This window comes from Falco naumanni, chromosome 1 (genome assembly GCF_017639655.2).
Source record: "Falco naumanni isolate bFalNau1 chromosome 1, bFalNau1.pat, whole genome shotgun sequence".
Taxonomy (NCBI): Eukaryota; Metazoa; Chordata; class Aves; order Falconiformes; family Falconidae; genus Falco; species Falco naumanni.
This window is the reverse complement of record NC_054054.1, coordinates 64666405-64684897: the sequence shown is the minus strand read 5'-3', so window position 1 is coordinate 64684897 and position 18493 is coordinate 64666405. Positions and strand designations below refer to the sequence as shown.

The window sequence follows — 18493 nt, the reverse complement described above, 5'->3', positions numbered from 1 at the left end:
GTGCCCATAACACACAAACTTGCCTAAGTGGGAAGCAAATGAGCAGCACAGGCACCAGATCAGGGAGGGAAGATGAGCCACCAATCGAGCTGGGGGCTAAATCGGGGTCAGTAAGGGGATACTAAGGAGACAAAAGGGAAAGGGCTCTTAAAAGGCCTCTTTGACCATCCAAATATCCTCCCCCTAGAGGAACTGCACTTCTGATCCAGAGACATTCACTGTGCCCAAGCGCAGCCACTGACGTGCAAGTCGAGTGACACAGAGCCTGGCACAATTTACCCCAGCATAAATGGGGACAAACAATTTCCAGCATCATGTCTCCTATTTTAGTCCTGACAACCACACCAAAACACTTCTGGTACCCACTGGAAAAGGGCATCAGCCAGCTTGCATGTTCAGCGATGCAGCAGAAAGGCAGCCCTCAGCTCCTGCATGTCCAGAGCTTGGTTTAACCTACTACCTAGCAGACAGCACTGCATGGCGTGGCAACTTGCTCTTGAAAAGCCAATTGTGACAACAAACATTTTACAACTTCAGAATAAATCCTTATTTTGCTTTCCCTCCAAGCAGGCTTGTTTTAAATGCCACTTGCTCTGTCTCCACTGTTAATGCGCATGAGTTGACCCATTTATTTTCTGCTGCACTTTCCACAGCAAATCACAGCTTTACTGCAAAGGTACAGAATATTACAGCCACAATTTCATTGGCAAGATTTTTTCCTTGTGAACCCATTAGTATTTTCCCTGAACAGTTTTGCCTCCCTCGTCATGCTAGAATAGAGAATTGCTCTTTTGCAGGTCTATTCTCTCTGCTATTCCCTTCGCTTGAGTGAAATATATATGAGATGACTCAGAGTTTGAACTCTCAGTATATGTTTCTAATACAAAGTCTCTGCGTGTCTGGGGACCTAAGACAGATATTTAATTTTAGATAAGAAATACTGGTGACATCATGCCTTTGATTTCTTTGCTGGATATCTGTGCAGCCAGCACATGGTGAAGCTGTTCAGCCACAACAGCCTCAGTGCATTTAGGAAGCTGCTTAATATTCCGTGTAGGTACAATGCAGCGGGCAGCCACTGGTCCTTTTGGGTGGTGCTTAGCAAGAGTGCACACTGGAGCTTTTAACCCCAGCAAACCCATACAGTAACACATATGTAAGACTAAAGGATCTTGCAAGGAAAACTAGGTTTTCTAAGACCTTTTTGTGCAGCTGCTGCATCCCCCGGACAGCAAAGCTCTAAGTAGAGTGCGTCCGTGTGAGGGTCAGCTACCCTTAACCCACACGCCACCTTGCATGTTGATCTGTACCCCCTCAACACACACATGGAGAGACTGAAATTAGCCTCGCCATCAGTGACTTCAGCTTCCCACAGCAGCAGATGCCAGCAAGAGCATCCAAGCAGAAGGAAGTATGCACACAACAGCTTCATTTTTAGCTTTACAGCTTAAAAAAAAAAAAAGAAAAAAAAAAAGAAAAAAAAAGACATGCCTTCACTTTATTTTGAAACATGACTAACTAAAAGCTCATATGCATGGAGAGAAGCTTGAGAAAAAAAGTCAGACTCCTGCAGCAACACCTTTTAGTTGAGACCATTTTGATGACATTATGGTGACAAATTTTCAGCCTTTCCTACGATTTTATACCTTCCTACACAGCAGGTGTTATCCAAAAAGATCTAGGAGAGATATTAGCATGGATAAACAGGGCATAAGACAGGAAATAAAATCTAATTGCTGAGACACTAGGCAAACTGCAGTACTTGCACACCAGCAAAAACAGCACGTGAGGCGCCTTACCAAGGGGTCCAGCAGGTTCTTCATTCCTCAGAAACTGCAGTCAGCTTTAAAACATCTTCCTAAAGGTTAGTCTCCAGTTCACTCAGGAGTTCTAAATTTGCTGCAGACACTATCGGCTTCAGAGAGGGGAAACCTTCCTCAGTTTCCCCCTGGGCTTGCTAAGGGGCCTCTAAACAACAGCCAGGCATGCTGTTACTTCTCCAATTAGGGACCAGAGTTAACATCCAGGTGGGCACAGAGCTGATTAAAGCAGTCCCTAGCCTTCATACAACGTATTTAATGTTGTTGTTACTTTTTTTTTTTTTTTTTTTTTTAGCCCTTGCCAGGTGTATCTTCTAATTGCCTTAAATGAATAATGAACAAACCTGCAGATCATGGAAGTCACAGTGAAGAGAGAGAAACTAGAAGAGAGGAAATGGTGGGAGCCCGGTTGTAGGCATCCCAAAGACATGTCTAACCCAACTTCATAGCCCTCTTCCTAGGAGGTAAAGCCTCTCAGCTCCAGGACTGTGGTTTGGTACATCACTATGGCTTCAGGTCAGAATCAGCCCACAGCATACTTGAGGATGGTGGGTTTTAGACAAACTGTTCTAAAGCCTGAAAGCCACAAAATTGGTGCATATAGGACCTGCCTCTTATATAAATATCTCATAAAGCATCGCTGACTTTTTAGCTTGTACTGATGTTTTTTATTAACTTTGTGTAAAAACCAATATCAAACCCACAAAACCCAATTCAGGACCCCTTGCATTAGGTCACAATCACAGGCTGCCCAATAAAAGCGACTGATAACGTAGTTCTGTACCCCAAGAAAGAGTGAGAGCTAGTTGTAGGTAGAATGAGGTCACTAAGGCTCAGCTGCCCCCACTACATTTCCACGTTGCTGATCAAGCCAGCACCATTTGGCCCCACATCCCTACCTAAAAAGAAGTTTCATATATTTTAAAAAAAAAAAAAACAACCAAAAAAACCAAAAAACCCCATAAATCTCCTTACTCTGAGTGTGTGAATTTTTAATATGGGGGATGTGCTTGGTTTTAAATATTATCCAGCTGGAGTGCAAAGTGGATTCAAGGCAGAATGGTGGTGGCCCTTGGTTTGCTCACGGGAGAGACATGGGATTTGCTCTTACAAGCCATGCACTGGCAACAGAAATAAAGTATCGGCGATGTTACCCACATGCTGTGAGCTAACTCTCAACAACTCTGCAGCGATCAGTTCAATGGCACATGTACCCCCCAGCTTTCCCCTCTCGTAAGGCCACGCTCTTTGAGCCATAGCACCGGGTGCTGACATGCAGGGTTTACTCCCGTTTTAGCACTGGCAGCTGGTAAGTGATTTCCCAGGCATTCCTAACACTATTGCAATTTTTTACCTAGAAAAGAAATAATAAATCACAATGGTGTGAAGTATGGCTGAAGACCCACCGGGGTGTTTCTTCAGTTCCTCAGGGAGCTAGCAATTATTTCTGACCCTGCAACAAGAGGCTGTAGATGCCAGGCTTTTTCTTTTTTAAAAAAAAACATTTTTTTTTTTCCTTTCTTTAAACTGTAAAACAGTCCAATATTTTACTGAAGCTCATTGTACATCATCTTATTGGTGTATTGGGTCAGGGGGTCTGAGGGTTAATCCTGTGCTGGGTAATGAAGCATTGCCTTTACATTTAAGACTTCACCTCTTCATTGCTCCGCATAGTGCCACTTGCTGCATTACCTACGGTGAACTGCAGCACTCAATTCACCCTCTCTGGACACTACTTGTTATTTTATGTGCCTCTAACATGTCACTTCTTATGTGCCTCTGCACTAAAAATATTTCTAAATGGCTCCTAACAGGAAAGTCTCCTCTTTCATTTAATAAATCCTTTTAGTCTCTTTATTCCTTGGTATCTGGGAGAAGCTGTGTGGTCCAAACAAAACCTGTGCCATCGATTGGGAGCCCGAGATCAAGCCTCCTTGGAGTGTTAAACCCACATTGGAGCCCGTCTACTTTTCCAGCTGCAACACATGGTGAGCAGATCCTTTCCTCGTCCCTTTGGGCCAGGTTTTCCTCAAGCTGTTGCAGGGGATACAGCCCACACGATCAAGATATGGCTTCACCTCATGTTATCTGGAATTGGGATTGTCTCGTAAGAGAAGGCAGCAGAACTCACCAGACTGGCATGTCCATGGGCCAGGCCTTGCAGATCGGCATTGCCTGGTCCCTAGGTATCGGCTGGTGGCATCGTCCTGCCCCTCAATCCAGCACAAAGCCACGGCAGGCAGGTGGTGACACCTGCCACATCCCAAGCCATGGGACTCTTGCCTTTGCGCCAGCCGGTGGTTCCTTGTTGCTTCGTTAAACTTGCAGCAATATTTCCAAGTACTGGGATATTTATGTTGACTTTGACACACTACCACTCAGGTCTCCTGCCTTAGGGTTGTAATATTTTTTATGTGAAATATTGCAGCAGCTAATTGCAATTACCAGAAAGCATATACCAGAAAGCTTGTTGATTGCCAGTAGACAAAGACAGTTTGGAAATCTTGAATTTTGCTATAGATGAAAGCCTATAAATTTTAAAATAGAAACTACGTTATCGCTTACAATTTCCGTTTGCTAACAAATTCTGCTAAACAAAATTGGTGGCTGATTGAGTAAACATTTATACATAAATAAACCAGCGCAGACCTCTTCAGTTCCTGAGATTCAGCCAGTTCAGTCTCTCATAAATAATACAGTGATGAATTCTGGCATTACAGCACATGATAAAGATACCTATCCTCAAAGTCTGAGGCGAACTAATCCATAGGCATGAATCAATCAGTTCATTTTAGTCATACTGGCGTTATATAAATGTCGCTAAAATCAATGCCTGAAAGACGTTAACAGATTAATAAGCCCTCATGCGGTACATCTAACTGGGATGCAAACCTACAACACATAACTTGAAGCTGAATACAGCTATACAAATAGTTTGAATAAGTCATTTTAATAGAAAACTCAAGGTCAGGCCTGTAACGAGCAGGCGTGGTTGAGAAATATCTGGCGCGTTATTAATTTCAGACAATGCCAAGTTCTTTTTCATAATGTACATTTTAATAATGCTTTCCATGATAGCTTTTCATACCGGTTCATCACCAGGAGTACAGTAATTACAATGTATTAAGATTCATTCCATGCCTGAGGAGTAAGGAAGTCCAGTTAAGATATAGAAAGCAGGTGAAACGCCAGTCACTATTGACACGGGGCCAGACTAAATCAGAACTCCGACCTGGAGAACCCAGCAGCCGGGTGGGTTTGGTAACAGCACCTCCCGAACCTGCTCTTCAGTGAGTAACTGCCTCCTCCCCCTCCTTGTCAGCTCATCTCCACACATCACCTGTGTGCCATCGATCTGGAGGCGGGGGAAGGGATTCATCATTTTTATTAGGACTTGGGGTCAGTTCGGCTCATCTTTACAACCATCGCCATTAGTTACAGGTGTCGGCGTCTTTGGGGTTGGTCAGAGAGAGAAAAAGACATTGAAGTTTGTCACAAATGCCTCCAAGAATAACTCTTCTAGACACAATGGCAAGGCTTTAAGGTGCAGGGTGATGGGATTGTCTAGGGAAAGAAACTAATAGTGAGGGCTGTAATTAAAAAAAAAACAACAACCACCCAATTCAACCCAGATCATGAGCTTTCAAACTTTTTGGAGGTATTTATTTTGCTGTTTGATTTTCAGAACACTTCAGGCACAAAGATGGGGTGGGTTGTTCGTATTTTTCATTATTTTTTCTCCCTGCAAAGAAAAGGCTGACAGCCTTCACTGGGTGGGAAACCTGAATCTCCCCAAGATGATGGCCACCTTGCCTGGGGCAGCACACAAGGCTGGAGAAGTGGGCAAAGGAGGAGGTGTCCACATGTAGCAGACAAAAGCATGGTGTCTCCTGCACATCAGTTTGATAAATAAATAAATCACTCGGCACTGGCAGTTGTTAGTTGTTAATGGTAACAGCAGCCCCAACAGAGCTGGATGACAGGAGGTATTCAAGTACCCAAGAGGAAAGGACCATCCCTGCAGCTCACCTTGAACCAGTGCAAGTGAATTACCACTCTGGATGCCCAAACCCTTCAGTGCTTTGAGGCAGCTTCCAATTTCTGTTGATCACCCACTGGCCTTTCCTTGCAAAGGTAAGGGGCTTTGCCCCCAGTATTATGCTAAGGGTGTGAAATAGTTGGTTTATACTGTCTGGCTTTTTAATGTGGAGGTGACACTTCCACCTTGGCCCTGCTTCCTTGTAAAACGCTGGGCTGAAGAGAGGCTTTTATGTCTAGAGAAAGTTACCCTGGGTAATTTTCAAAATTATCGGGTTTTTTCTGGTAAGTGTTTTTTTCTCATTTCAATTCCTAATTCCAATTTTTTTTTTTCTAATTTCCCTCTGCTGCATGAAGCCATATGGTTGGACTCAAGAGTAAATAAGGCATAAGTAAGCTTTAAGTTGTGAAGGATGAAGGGGAAACTCTAAAGCTCCTCTCCTGCCTCCATTAGGTACCCTGCTGCAGCAGCCTGCATCCTGCAAACACCCCTGCCTGAGAGCAGCCCTGTTCTGCTGGGGGTGTTTGCAGGTGGCTGTTGTTGTGTCACGGTGGGGGACAGTGGATGACAACTCAACGCGGAGCAGAGATTTATCAGCTTTTGCTCATCTAACGCCCCCTCCCCAGCCTGCTGTGCTTTGTTCCCCATAGAGATGCAGACACTACTCTGCGCTCATGTTAATAAAGCTGGACCCAGCAGCACTACCTATGACTTCTTAAATGTGTTTAGGCATATAAAGATGGGTACAACATACACATCCATATCCTCTCTTCTTCTCTCATGGACACAGCTATGCAGACATGGGGACTTGCACTGGCTGGCAGCCACCTGCACAGGGCATGGTCTTGCACACGCATTTGCACACACGCTGAGGAGAACCGCACATACAGGCACCAGCTGAGATGAACACAGATGTCTACGCATGCCTCCACTTACCCAGGTGAACAGTTGGCCCAACACCATTACATCATTAACAAGTCTTCAGGGTTTCTTTTATTTTCTTTCTTTCTTTCTTTTTTTTTTTTTTTTTTAAATGAATGCTAAAAGCCTTGGGGGAACCACACCAATGAGGTTTGCATCCCTCTGGTAATTTCTGCCCATCACCCCCCCTCCCCACCCCCTCCCTCCCCACCCCCCAACCTGCATCAAGCAGCCCAAGTCCTCTGAGGGCTGTAGCTGAGTATTTACACCAGTGGAGACCATGGGCCCAGCAAGTCCACCCTGTTTACAGGAATGAAGGAGAAATGTCTGCCAAGTCCTCTGCTGGACACATCTGTCATCTTTCAGGTGCCTCTTGCGCCTGCTGCAGCAGCACAGCTTGGCTATGAGACCCCACGCCAGCCTCCACTGGGCAGGAGCTGTGATTTCCTATATATCCATCCCCAGCTGAGCTGATTGAGAAACGCTATCTTCAAGATACTAAGGCTCATTTTTTTTTCCCAAAAATATCTCTATTTACACAAGACAATAAAATCTGAGCAGCTTTCCCTGCAGAAGCTTTTGCCAAGTGGAGCCACTGCTGGACTCCTATGCCGGTCCCTATTTACAAGCAACAGCTTCGCTCGACAGTACTCTGCTGGCAAGTTCAGTTTCTGGTGTAAGGATTATTTCTGTGTCCCTCTTTTCCTTCCCTCATTACCTCTCTGCACAGACAGGTCTGTATTTACAACAGGGACCTGGATCCAGCAGGCTCTCCTTCATACAGCCCAGCTTGCGAGCACGGAGAGGGGCTCAGGACGGAGAGTTGAGCATGCTCAGCGATCTTTAAGTGTTTTTAAGTTGCAAAGCCAATGTTTGGAGCAGATAAAACTCATTTCTTATTACAAAAGACATTTTTCTCCCATTCTGCTCATCTTAAAAAAAAGCAAGCGACCAAGCGGCGAGGGTGCTTCCCAGGGCGCTGCCGTGTGAGGGGCACCGGGAATCACAGACGGGCTGTCTTCTCCTTGGGGACACGAGGGTCTAACCAGGGTTTTGACTGAGGCTAGTTTCTCTGGCCTCTCCTGTTGCATGATCCCAAGTGAGGGATGGGTAAACCGAGGCACAGAGGAGCTGTGGCAGCACACCGGCACGGGCTCGCCGAGACAGGCTCGTCGGGCACCTGGGCGCTAGATGACACTGTCTTCCATGGTAACTCGCCTGAAGACTGGCTCCTGCTTGGGCGTCCTTCCGCTTTCTGTGGAAAACAAGAGGAGAGCAGGTAAAGCCCCAAAGCAAGACCCTGCAGCAGTCATCAGCTATTTTATAGACCATTTTCACTCTCAAACAAAGCACAAGATGCCCAGGCTTGCCTCGAAAGGGAAGGCTTGCTCAGAGAGGTAAAGATATTTATGGTCCAGCATCCCATCAGGAATCTCCTCCTCCCACCAACCTTTTTGTTGAGGCCTGTGGTACAAATTTGCCTGGCTTTGGCCCCACATGAGCCAGTTATTTTTAAATGGTGTAAGGACCAGCAGTATGAGACACTGCTGCCCACTGTTCTCTGGATGAAGGGCAACGCCGAGGTGCCCCTTCGGTCCTCTGGGTTTAGCCCAGCTCAAGCAAGGAGAGCTCAGAGCCAAGCTGCAACCACCAGCTTGTACAAGCCCAACAGGGCTTCTTTGATCAAACTGCCATTTTTTGTGACATAGTGCCCCCCCCCCCCCCCCCCCCCCCTTAATAATAAATAGTCAGTATAAATGACTGCAGAGTAAACAGATTTGTTTTGCTATCAGACATTATCTGAAGGGTACTTCACATCCCGAGTGCTCTGCATTACAGCTGCCTCTGCAATCAGCGCAGGCCTGGGGAGGAAAATGCCTTCTTTCACACATGCAGATAGGGAAGAGGCAGCACATACAATTCGGGGTAAACACAGGCAGGCTTTTTAATAAATGATATTTCAGGGAGAGGTTAAAATAGGCTAGACACATTCAAGAAGAATTAAGAGATGTCCTGGGGCCATTTTCTAAGTGTAAATCGTTTCACCTCATCTCCCACCCACCCAAGGGCCAGCATATCTGTGTTGCATGGCAGTGTAGAAAATACCATAGGGGAAATGTGGCAGACAGAGCTGGCAACTTTTTGGGCATCTCCCAGCTTGGCTGTTTTGGCTGTTCTTTTGGGCTTTTTCTGAAGAGCAGAGACTTTCATCCTTTCCTTGTTGCTCATCTCTTTTTTCCTTTCAAGCAGTGGGATGAATTTTCTCCTTCTGTTTCTGCTGCTGCTAGCTCAGAGGGCTGCTTTGCATTGCAACGCAAACTGCTAGCAGCTAAAAATGACTGGGTGCACAGTGCATCTCAGAAAAAAACAAATACAAAATTCCACCTATTTAATATGAAGCACTTTTTCTGGCTGGTATCAACAGCAGCTTAAGCAATGACATCTTTTGTCTCTATGTATGAATGGTAGCAATACAAGCAAGGAGGGTGAGGCGAATGTGACCAAAAGGCAGAGCAGAGGTGCTTGCACCATACGCAACTCATCTGTTTATCAGGGAGGGATGCTCACAAAAAAAAAAAAGCTGCTGAGGTCCTTGGTGGCAAACCATAAAGCCTTCTTTCCTTTTTTTCCTTTCCTTTTCTTATTTTTTTAAATGGTGAGGAAACCAGGGGCCGGCCAGAGCAGGCACCCAACAGCCGCAGCAAGGCTTCAGCCTGTCTCAAGTTGGCCTCTCGTTGCACGTTGCACTCTAAGACCCCCCGTTTCTCTCCACCTGCTTACCAAAAGCACTCAAACTGCTTTTGGTACATTTCAGCCACAGGATGAAGCCTTGTCAGAAATTAGGAGCTTTTGTTTACATCCCCCTGCTCGAAGTCCATTTTCCCACCCCACTTCCAGCTTTTGTGCAATCAAGTGCTAAGGGGTGCCTGAGGCCAGGTGGTGCTGCTTCCCGAGTGGCATACCCAGAAATCCTCCGCTCAGTTCGTTGACCACTTGGTTTTTCAGCAGTCATCCCCCCAAAACACTTCTTAGTGGATGTTACCGTAGGGTCTTGCCTGTTGAATGGTGAAGCCTTTGCTGCCAGTGGGACACAAAGGCTGCAGGGCTCGTGCCTGCATTGAGCTTTCCTGCCGTGGGGACCCAAATTAAACTCTGCCTGAGATACCTCAGAAAGAAGTGGAAGAAGACAGGCTGAAAACAGCTTTATTACAGCTATAATTTACCCATCGAGCATCCTGCTGCTGGAAATAACCTTTCCAGAGCTGTAACATAAGATGCAGTCAATTATAAGTGGCAGTTGGAGATATCAGGTGATCTGTACAAGTATTCCCATGCACAATAGCTGAGGAGGTTGTGCAGTGGCTATGTTTGTGTCTTTTAAGCTGATGTTTGGGGTTTTAAGCAATGCTGTCAAAATATCAAGCATTTGCTTCCAGCCCATAATAACTGCTCTGTATACCAACGTGGTTTATTTTTATTTATTGAGGTTTTAACTTGGGTTTTTACATGTGTACAGCATATTTAAAGAGTAGAAATATAAGAAAAGAAAATATGTGAAGGATGAAGAAATAAAAAGACAGCAAATAGGTAGGATGATTTTTTTTGTTGTTGCCATTTTGCTGGAGAAGACTATCACCATATTTCTGGCGTACCAAATACAACAAACAGGAAGCACCTGTAGAAAGCTATTCTGATGTGAAAAAGGAAGATTTCCAAGCTATTCTGGCTAGTCTCAATATTTCAGCATTAAACAGACCATCCCTTCTGAACCGGGGTGACGCATGATCTGGTATATGATCCATGCAATCCCAGGGCTTGCCAAAGCCCTTGGGAGAGCAAAACTGGCTCTATACCAGCTGCCTGCGCTGAACAAAATGACTCTTGGTGCAGAGCAGGGGGTGCTGCTGCCCTCCGGAGGGTACCCCTTTGGGTGTTTTCTCCTGGCCACACTGCTAATGTCCCTGCTGAGGATGGCCACCGCTAACGCAACCACCACCGCCTTCCCTGGGAGCATTCATCACCAATTTTATCTCGTTTCAGCTTTACGCTGCAGGATGTTCTCCACGGTTACCAGAGAGCCTGCGACAACATGACATTTATGTAATGTTCATGAGCACAGACTATTTAAACCCTAAAATATTCATTAAACAAAATTTGCATAGAGTCTAGCTGAATGCAGCAGGTAGCTAAAAATAAAGTACTTTTCTTTCTAAGTGTAAGGAGATCAGGGTGTGAGAGATGACCAGGCCGGTGCTCTTAGGCTTTCAAGATAGTTTTTTAACAAGATGAGCTATCTTTTTATCCCTGTTATCCAGGCAAGTCTGCAGGGTATTATATTCTTTATAAACTAGTGAGATCCAGAGCATATGGGGGTGTGTAGGAGAGAGGCCAGCTGGCCAGAGAAGAGGGAAGGGGGATTCAGGCAATAGGGACACACACAGAGACACGCAAGGACTCCCTGGAGCTAAGCACCTCCCACCACCGCCACTATTTCCCTTGGCCCTCTGAAGCATCTCACTGCTCATTACCTGGGGGCAGGGAGGAAGGGAAAAGATTAACCATCACAGATTTCAGGAAATTAAATGCAGTCAACAGGTGGAAAGGAACAGCACCATGATAAGTAATATTGCCTACAGAGTGCCTCCAAAGCTGTGATGACTACACCCCATCCGTAGCAACCCTCCAGCCTAAACAGTCTTTCTTGGCCTGTCATTCCCCTTGTGTCTCTTCTTCACATGTTTTGCAGACATCTTTAGTCTCTTATGGCTCTTGCAAAAAATGGGCAGGCATTGCCCATTGGAGTCAGTGTCCTTAAGCAGTGGAAAACACAGGGACTGAACAATAAACTGGTGAGTCAGCTTGTTACAGGGCAGCCTGCAATGGGATTACACAGGAAAAATAACCCAGTCCCATGCAAATTAGAAGTCAGGAGAAAAAAGAGGGATTCACAACTTGCAAAGCATCCTGAGATGATTTCAAGTAAAATGCAAGGCACGGTGCCTTGTAGTTCCCTGTCCCGCTCTTCCCACCTGCAAGCAAAGCTTTCCAAAAGGATGCTCAAGCAAGGAATTGACATTGACAATTCTCACCCCAAACATGCCTGGCAACCTGTGCCTCCCAAAGGTGGTCCCATGTTTCAGAAAGGGATTTCTGTGTATCAGGGTGATGTTTTCATTCTATCAAGCACTGTCTGCCTATATTCAGTTTGGTTTTCATTGAAAGTGGGATGCTTATTGCACTTGAATGATGAAGCTTTAATCTTCTCCTTATAAGGCAAACGGGGTTTTGTTTGTTTGTTTTTTGTTTTGTTAAACAAAGTGCTAAAAAAGAAGATCCTTCTAGTACAGGGCTGATTATCCCCTTCCACCCAGCTTGCAAAGTTATGTGCCCCGAGCATAGGTATGGATTTAACACCATAATCACTACTACCTCTTCATCAAGCTATTTTCTCTTATCTTTGCCTTGGCTCAGTATTAAGAAATGCCTTAGAAGTTTTGTAGCTCTCCCTCATACCCCAGGAGCATTTTAGGGACTGAGGACTTAATATTGACTTGAGTTTCACATGCTGCAGTCTGCACAGAAGACACCAGTACATTGCCGCGTGGCTAAGAATTGTATCTACTGAGCTACTTATCAACAAGCAGAAACCTTCACCATGCCCATAATCAACTCTCTGACACAACAAAAGCCTGTTTTCAAGGGGAAAAAAAAGACAAAAATAATCCCCATCCTGCTCCCTCCATTACAGTCTTAAATAATTTTTGGCTTAATATAATTATTAATATCTATTTCCCCTCTGTTTTGTGATTCAGCTGTTTCCAAAGCTGTAAGCACCGACAGCAAATCCTGTGGTGCCAGAGCAGCCTGGGGATGGAAATAATCAGCTTGAAAATAAACACCGTTCTTTTGCAATCAAAGTGCTAATAGGCATGGTGGGCTGGCAGACAGAACCTCGAGTGAGCAGGGATGGAGAAGAGGGGAAAAACAGCTTGCCCACTGATAAATCCGAAATACACAGAAAGGCTGGGGAAGAATGACTATTGAGAGTAAAGAAAGTCAAAGATTTTCAGCAGAATGCAATCATCCCATAGCAAATCCACCACTGGTTTGCTCTTGCATAGTTTCAAACATGCTGGTAAATACCATGTTAATTACCTACCTCCCATTTTATCATGACAATATTTGCTATGGTGTATATCACCCTCCACATTAGTTCAATCCTTCCATATCGCTGGAAAGCTTTTTGTCTAATACAGTAAAAGACAATTTTTACTTTCTCCAAAATAAGAGGTACTTCAAGTATTCCAAGCCTCAGCTGCCTCCATTGGGCTGCTACATGGATTGCTATGACCACGTGGGTCTTAAATACTTGATTTGTCTGCATGCATAGGTCTACCCTGCATGCTCTGCCCAGCTCCATCATTGCTGGCATGGAAAATAAACTGAAACAGGGAGGCAAGAGCATGACCTGGCTGGCCAGTGGCTGCTTTGCTACAAAGCCAGGTGATTCCCAATCTCCCTTGCTGAAACCTAAACCTGGCAAGAGGCACAGCTGCAATTGGTGCTGGGTCAGAAATGAAGTTTCCTTCCCTAGATGTTTTGGCCTGAGTGCCTGGCTGCAGGAACGACTCAGGTGACTCAAACCAGACTCCAAATACCACCAAATACCACCCCCCCCCTGGTTCTCCCCATTGACAAGCCCCTGCTGAGCAGCACCAAGTAGCATTGCCCCACACGAGGACAACCCCAGGATGGAGCGGAGCTGCTCCACTGCTGCATTTATCCTCCGACACTGGGAATATGTTGTCTAACACAAGCGTCACTGGCCTGCTCCAAATCTTTTGTCTTTTATCCAGCTTGACGGGAGCTGGATGGAGACAGCTTGGATGGAGGCAGCACCAGAACCCAAAGCCCAAAGCATGGGAGGGCTTTGTGGAAAATCACATACCGAGAAATTGGTACTGAGTTTGTCCAGAGGAGATTATTTTCACTGTCAACCTTTCTATTCTACTTTGTGGCTTTCTATATCCTGATGATGAATCCTAATTGCTCCCAAGGGACTGTAAAGGGGAGGCCGGAGGAGAGCCGCAGAACGCCAGCGAGCCATTGGGACGGGAAGGGCGATGTGGCCCAGGATGGCGCTGGCACCTTGCATATGCCCGGAGCAAGAAAATAAAGAGACAGCAAACAACGACCGAGGAGGCCTAACGGGGACTTGTTTTACTCTTTGACATGCTACCAGCAGTTTTAATCTCAGAAGAACCAAAATCTAAAAAAAAACAAATTTAAAAAAAAATAAAAAAACATTACAATGATTAAAAGGTACGACACATGAAATACTATACTCAAATCATCCGCATGTTGTGGGCTAGTTTATACAGTAGGCACAAAACAGACCTAGAATCACCTGCAACAAATGTTGACTCGTGTTGTTCTCACCCCTAAACAAGTACTGCTAGCCTGATATTTCTAGTCAGCCATAGCTGCACAACCTTCGTGCTTAAATTGCTCGGGTTAGGCCTCCTTTCTTTGGCATTGCTCACCCATGCCATAAAGGAGTGGAGACTGAAGACAACAATAGAGAGAGGAAAAACAACAACAACAAAAAAAGAGATTAATCGTACAGTACATACATACAGTATCTTCTAAATTGTGATCAGTTGTTTATTGGTTGGCAAACAAGCTTCACTTTTACAACAAATATTAGTAATGAGGTCATTCAACTGTTGAGACCGTACAAAATGGATCATAAATTAAAAAAGAAAAAAAGAATTCATACTCCGTGCTGCTAATTTACCTCCAGAAAGCCTATGTTACTTAAAAATCCTGTCAAATAAATAAATTTCCTGTTAGGAAAAATAATGAACAGAAGATTTTTCTTTTTTTTTTTTTTTTTTTTAAATCACCGCAAAGTACTTTTTAGCTCACTACGCATCAATCGATTTTCATCTTAACCACTGCAGTACAAGTGCCTAAACTGGGGACCAGATGGAGCCATGAAGGCCTTTCGCTCCTCCAGGGAAATGGCTGTCTCCTGTAGAAGCCCTGCCACGACGATAAAAAAAAAAAAATAGAAATTGCCTCTGGATGAGACCCTACGGCCTGGCTACGGGGCTGCTCGCCAAAGATGCTTTGCAGGATTATCATCATGATCAGTTGTGCACTGTCAACGGGGAAGCTCACCCTGCTCTAGAGTCTGCCAAAAGGTGTGCCGGCAATATGCCGGCTGAAAAAGTTAATACATTGAGGAAATAAAAAGACTGTCTTGGCTGAAAAGAAATGGTGATTTCTATATGGTCCTTAGAAAGTGATGTTCTTTTCTGTTTCTTCCCAGTGAGATTTTTTTACTGGGATGGGAGGGGATGGAGGTGAGGGGCATTGGAAAAGGCTAAAGAAAATAAAAAGAAAAAAAAAAAAAGAAAGAAAGAAAAAAGAAAAAAAGAGGAGTTATGAAAAACCTTGCTCCTACTGGTAGACAAACTTACAAGACCAGCACAACAGAAAAAAGTTTTTTTTTCTTTTTTTCCACTACATTAACAGGGACGCAAGTTCTGGAGGAACAGAAAGCAGACTATATGTGCAATGCTAGTATCTGTACATTACATAGAAATTGTTTGCTTCTCTTTTTCTGCCATTAGTTTTTATCATCCGTTAATACAGCAAAATGTAAAATATGCATTTAGCACAGAATTCTAGGATTCCCTTCCGTCTCATTAAATTTGTTTTTGTTTTGTTTGCTCCCACAGCAAAGGGTGCTGCAGTGAAACCAAGTTGTGAGTGACCAAAACCCATGACGTGATCTGGATTGGTAAGAAACAGTTTTGCTAGCTTGTTTTTGTGCAGCGCTCCCACCTAGATGCATCATCGCCTACTAGTTTCAAATGCACGTTTTTGGCCTTTTGTTTATTTTTTTTTTCTTTGCCTTTTTTTTTTTTTTTTCCCCTCTTAAATCAGGTCCTTGGTATTAAGAGCAACAAAGCATCAAGGACTGTTTAAACAAACATGGCATAACTTGAGAAGGCCACGAAGTGTGCCGTTATCTATCTCTTTCATTAACATAATGAAGTCTGTCTGGAGGGAAGGAGGATGGGGGGAGAAGAGGGGGGCAGCAGTTATTGTCTTCTCCGGGCTGGCCTAAAAATTCCAGTAAAAAAAGTCCGAGAGTTTCCTTTTGAACAGCATGAAGATTTAGGAGTACACACAATATTACCACTGTTTGGATTAACTCAGAACAGTAAACCGAGCGTTACGGAGGGGCTTTTTGTTGTCTCTTTGCTTAATTTTTTGCTGAATCTTCTATAGACTAGTGACCAAGTGAGCAGGTCCTTTTGCATTGCCGTCCGGGGGGGTTCCCTCTTTGTTTGGTGGGACTATAAAACCATCGCTGCTGCCTCGACCTAGCTGGTAGTAAGTGTGTAGCTGATGGACGTGGTTCCTGGAGCCGAGGTTGGGCATGCTTTTGTAGTAAACATCGTCAGCGTCGCTGCCACCGCTTTTGGCCGGCGGGGGATCGGTCTGGGTGCTGGCAGTGACGCTTTCTGTCATTGGCATGCCAGCCAGCGCAGGCATACTGGTGTAGAGAGAATCCCTGTTGGGTGACTGGAGGACGTCCGTGTGCTCGTTGGTCAGCAAGGGGAAAAAGCTCTCACTGTTGTCTTGCGGGATGCGCCGCCGGCTGTAGAGGTGGGGCTGCTGGTTGTCTGCCGAATACACCCGGGGGGGCAGCAGCGGGGCGTCTGACTCCTCGTGGATGAGCTCCAGGCCCAGGCTTTCCTCATGGGTGAAGGAGGTGGCGTCGTCCAGCACGATGGCGTCGTCCTCGCTCCCGCCGCCCACGCTGTTGACGAGTTTGTTCATCAAGTTGCGGCTCTGCTCGCTGGAGCGCTCATGGTTGTTCAGGTAGGAAGGGATGTAGTTGGAGGTGAGTTCCTTCAGGATCTTTTTCTCGAGGGCGTTCTCAGTGTGGTTGTACCCGCGGTCAAGGATTTGCACGCAGTTGCTGAGGTACTCGCCGCTGGCGATGCTGTAGCTGTTGCCGTGATTACCATTCAGTGGTAGAGTATCCGTGACACTTGTATCCCTGGCATTGTTCAGAAGCCCCTCTGAAAAACATTACACAAGAGAGGGTGACTTGTACAAACAGGACACTCACGCGGGACGTGCATACTCAAACCCCCTTCCTAGGCTGCCGCGGCTGCTGGGCTCAGTGGTGAGGACAGCGCTGTGGCCAAAATAGAGGGGCGCAGCTCCAGCTAGCTGGCTTAAGGTCTTCCCATGAAAAAATTGGGAAGGGCCATCAAGTATGTGACTTGATGCAGCAACAGCCAGCAGGAAGGAATAAACTCTCCTGGCCAGTACCTCCTACAGCTCTTGTGCTTTGCTCTATGTATTCCCCAGGGGAGCTGAGAAATAGGTGACCTTGGGCTGGTCCTAATTGCCCTCCCAGGCGATTTGGAGGAAGGGGGCAATTCCCCCTACCTGAGGGAAAAGTATTCCAGCCCAGGTTAATCATCACCCAAAGTTTGGGAGCATATCCTTTCCAGAGGAAAATAAACCCGCTCTCCCCTTTTGCGGGGCAGGCTGCCAGCGGGCAGGCGTAAGGCCTTGGTGGTGGGGCTCAGGGATGAGCACGGCAGCGGCACAAAGTGCTCCCTGGCCCAGGCTTTTCTGGCACACGGCTAAATGCTCTGCCTCTCCTGGCACAAGGGCATGGCCAAAATTACTTACTCCACACTGGCCACTGGGGATTTTCTAATACAATCGATGTTGGCGGCAGCCATTGCAGGGCCTCGTGAAGCCTTTAAAAATAACTCCCATTTCACTTGCCAAGTTAAAGCAGAGGGGTTCAGTGGGAAGTACAGCAAGTACCACCACTGCCACGGTACGGTGGGCTTGGGGGAACCTGCGGGGAGCAACAGGGCCTCAGGGTGCCCCCCCACTAACTGCCTATCTCCTCTCCATAGGTGTCTCAACACAATTACTGCAAGGCTGGAGCTCCACTCTTTCCCAACACGCTATGGGAGATGGTGGGGAAGTGCTTTGAGAGCCACAAAGCACGAGTGGGCAAGGGCGAAGAAAGTTAGGCCCAGCAGTTAAATCACCCTGCTTTCCTATGCAGGATTACCAGCCTCCTTGGAAGGAGTGCGGGCATGGGGATGCATGAAATAACGTGTCAACCTTTCAGCTAAGGGCTTCGGGCACTGCCAAAAAACGGCAAGCAACTCCCAGCAAGCCACAGTGGATCAGAGGAGCTGTTAGCTGACAATTTCAGATGAACGGTTGCTTGTACCATGCTTGGTACATGGCATGTGTACCTTCTGAAAATACAGGATTCGGTCTATATCTGTGATGGAGTAGTTGCTGCCTGTCAAGGGCTGGAAAGTGCTACTGCAGGCCGCCTTCTTGCTTTTGAGTGAAATGCCCCGAATGTGTTGGTCACCTTTTAGGTTTCTGAAGCTTAGAGGGTGCTGCCATATCCCGTGTTTCCCAACAAATGAGGGAGCTATGTCAAAAAATCAACTAGCCATCACAGACATAGAGCAAAGCCGTTGATTTTCACAATAGAAGCTTTCCAACCGAGTCACAATGCTTGGGGAGAAATGAAAAGCGAGCATTTTGTGTGGAGGACCGTATGTAATGGGTGACAGGTACAACAGCATCTGTCTGATGATCACGTTGAGTAACGTATGCATTGAGGCACAGAGTGCTGTGC

The 18493-nt window shown here is 45.8% G+C and overlaps 1 protein-coding gene across 13 annotated transcripts in view; it reads right to left on the bottom strand.

Moving 5' to 3' along the window:
• Positions 1 to 6998: 6998 nt before the first annotated feature.
• Positions 6999 to 18493, bottom strand: part of ADGRL3 (adhesion G protein-coupled receptor L3) — a 527115-nt gene continuing 515620 nt past the window's right edge. For 10 of the 13 annotated variants that reach the window (XM_040596934.1, XM_040596917.1, XM_040596958.1 and 7 more), the window contains one exon: positions 13980 to 16883. In XM_040596934.1, coding sequence (XP_040452868.1) covers positions 16078 to 16883 — 806 coding nt within the window. In that variant the 3' untranslated portion in view covers positions 13980 to 16077. Of the gene's footprint in view, positions 8036 to 13979; positions 16884 to 18493 lie in introns of those variants that run through there. The other 3 variants (XM_040597000.1, XM_040597017.1, XM_040597007.1) reach the window with 2 other exon arrangements.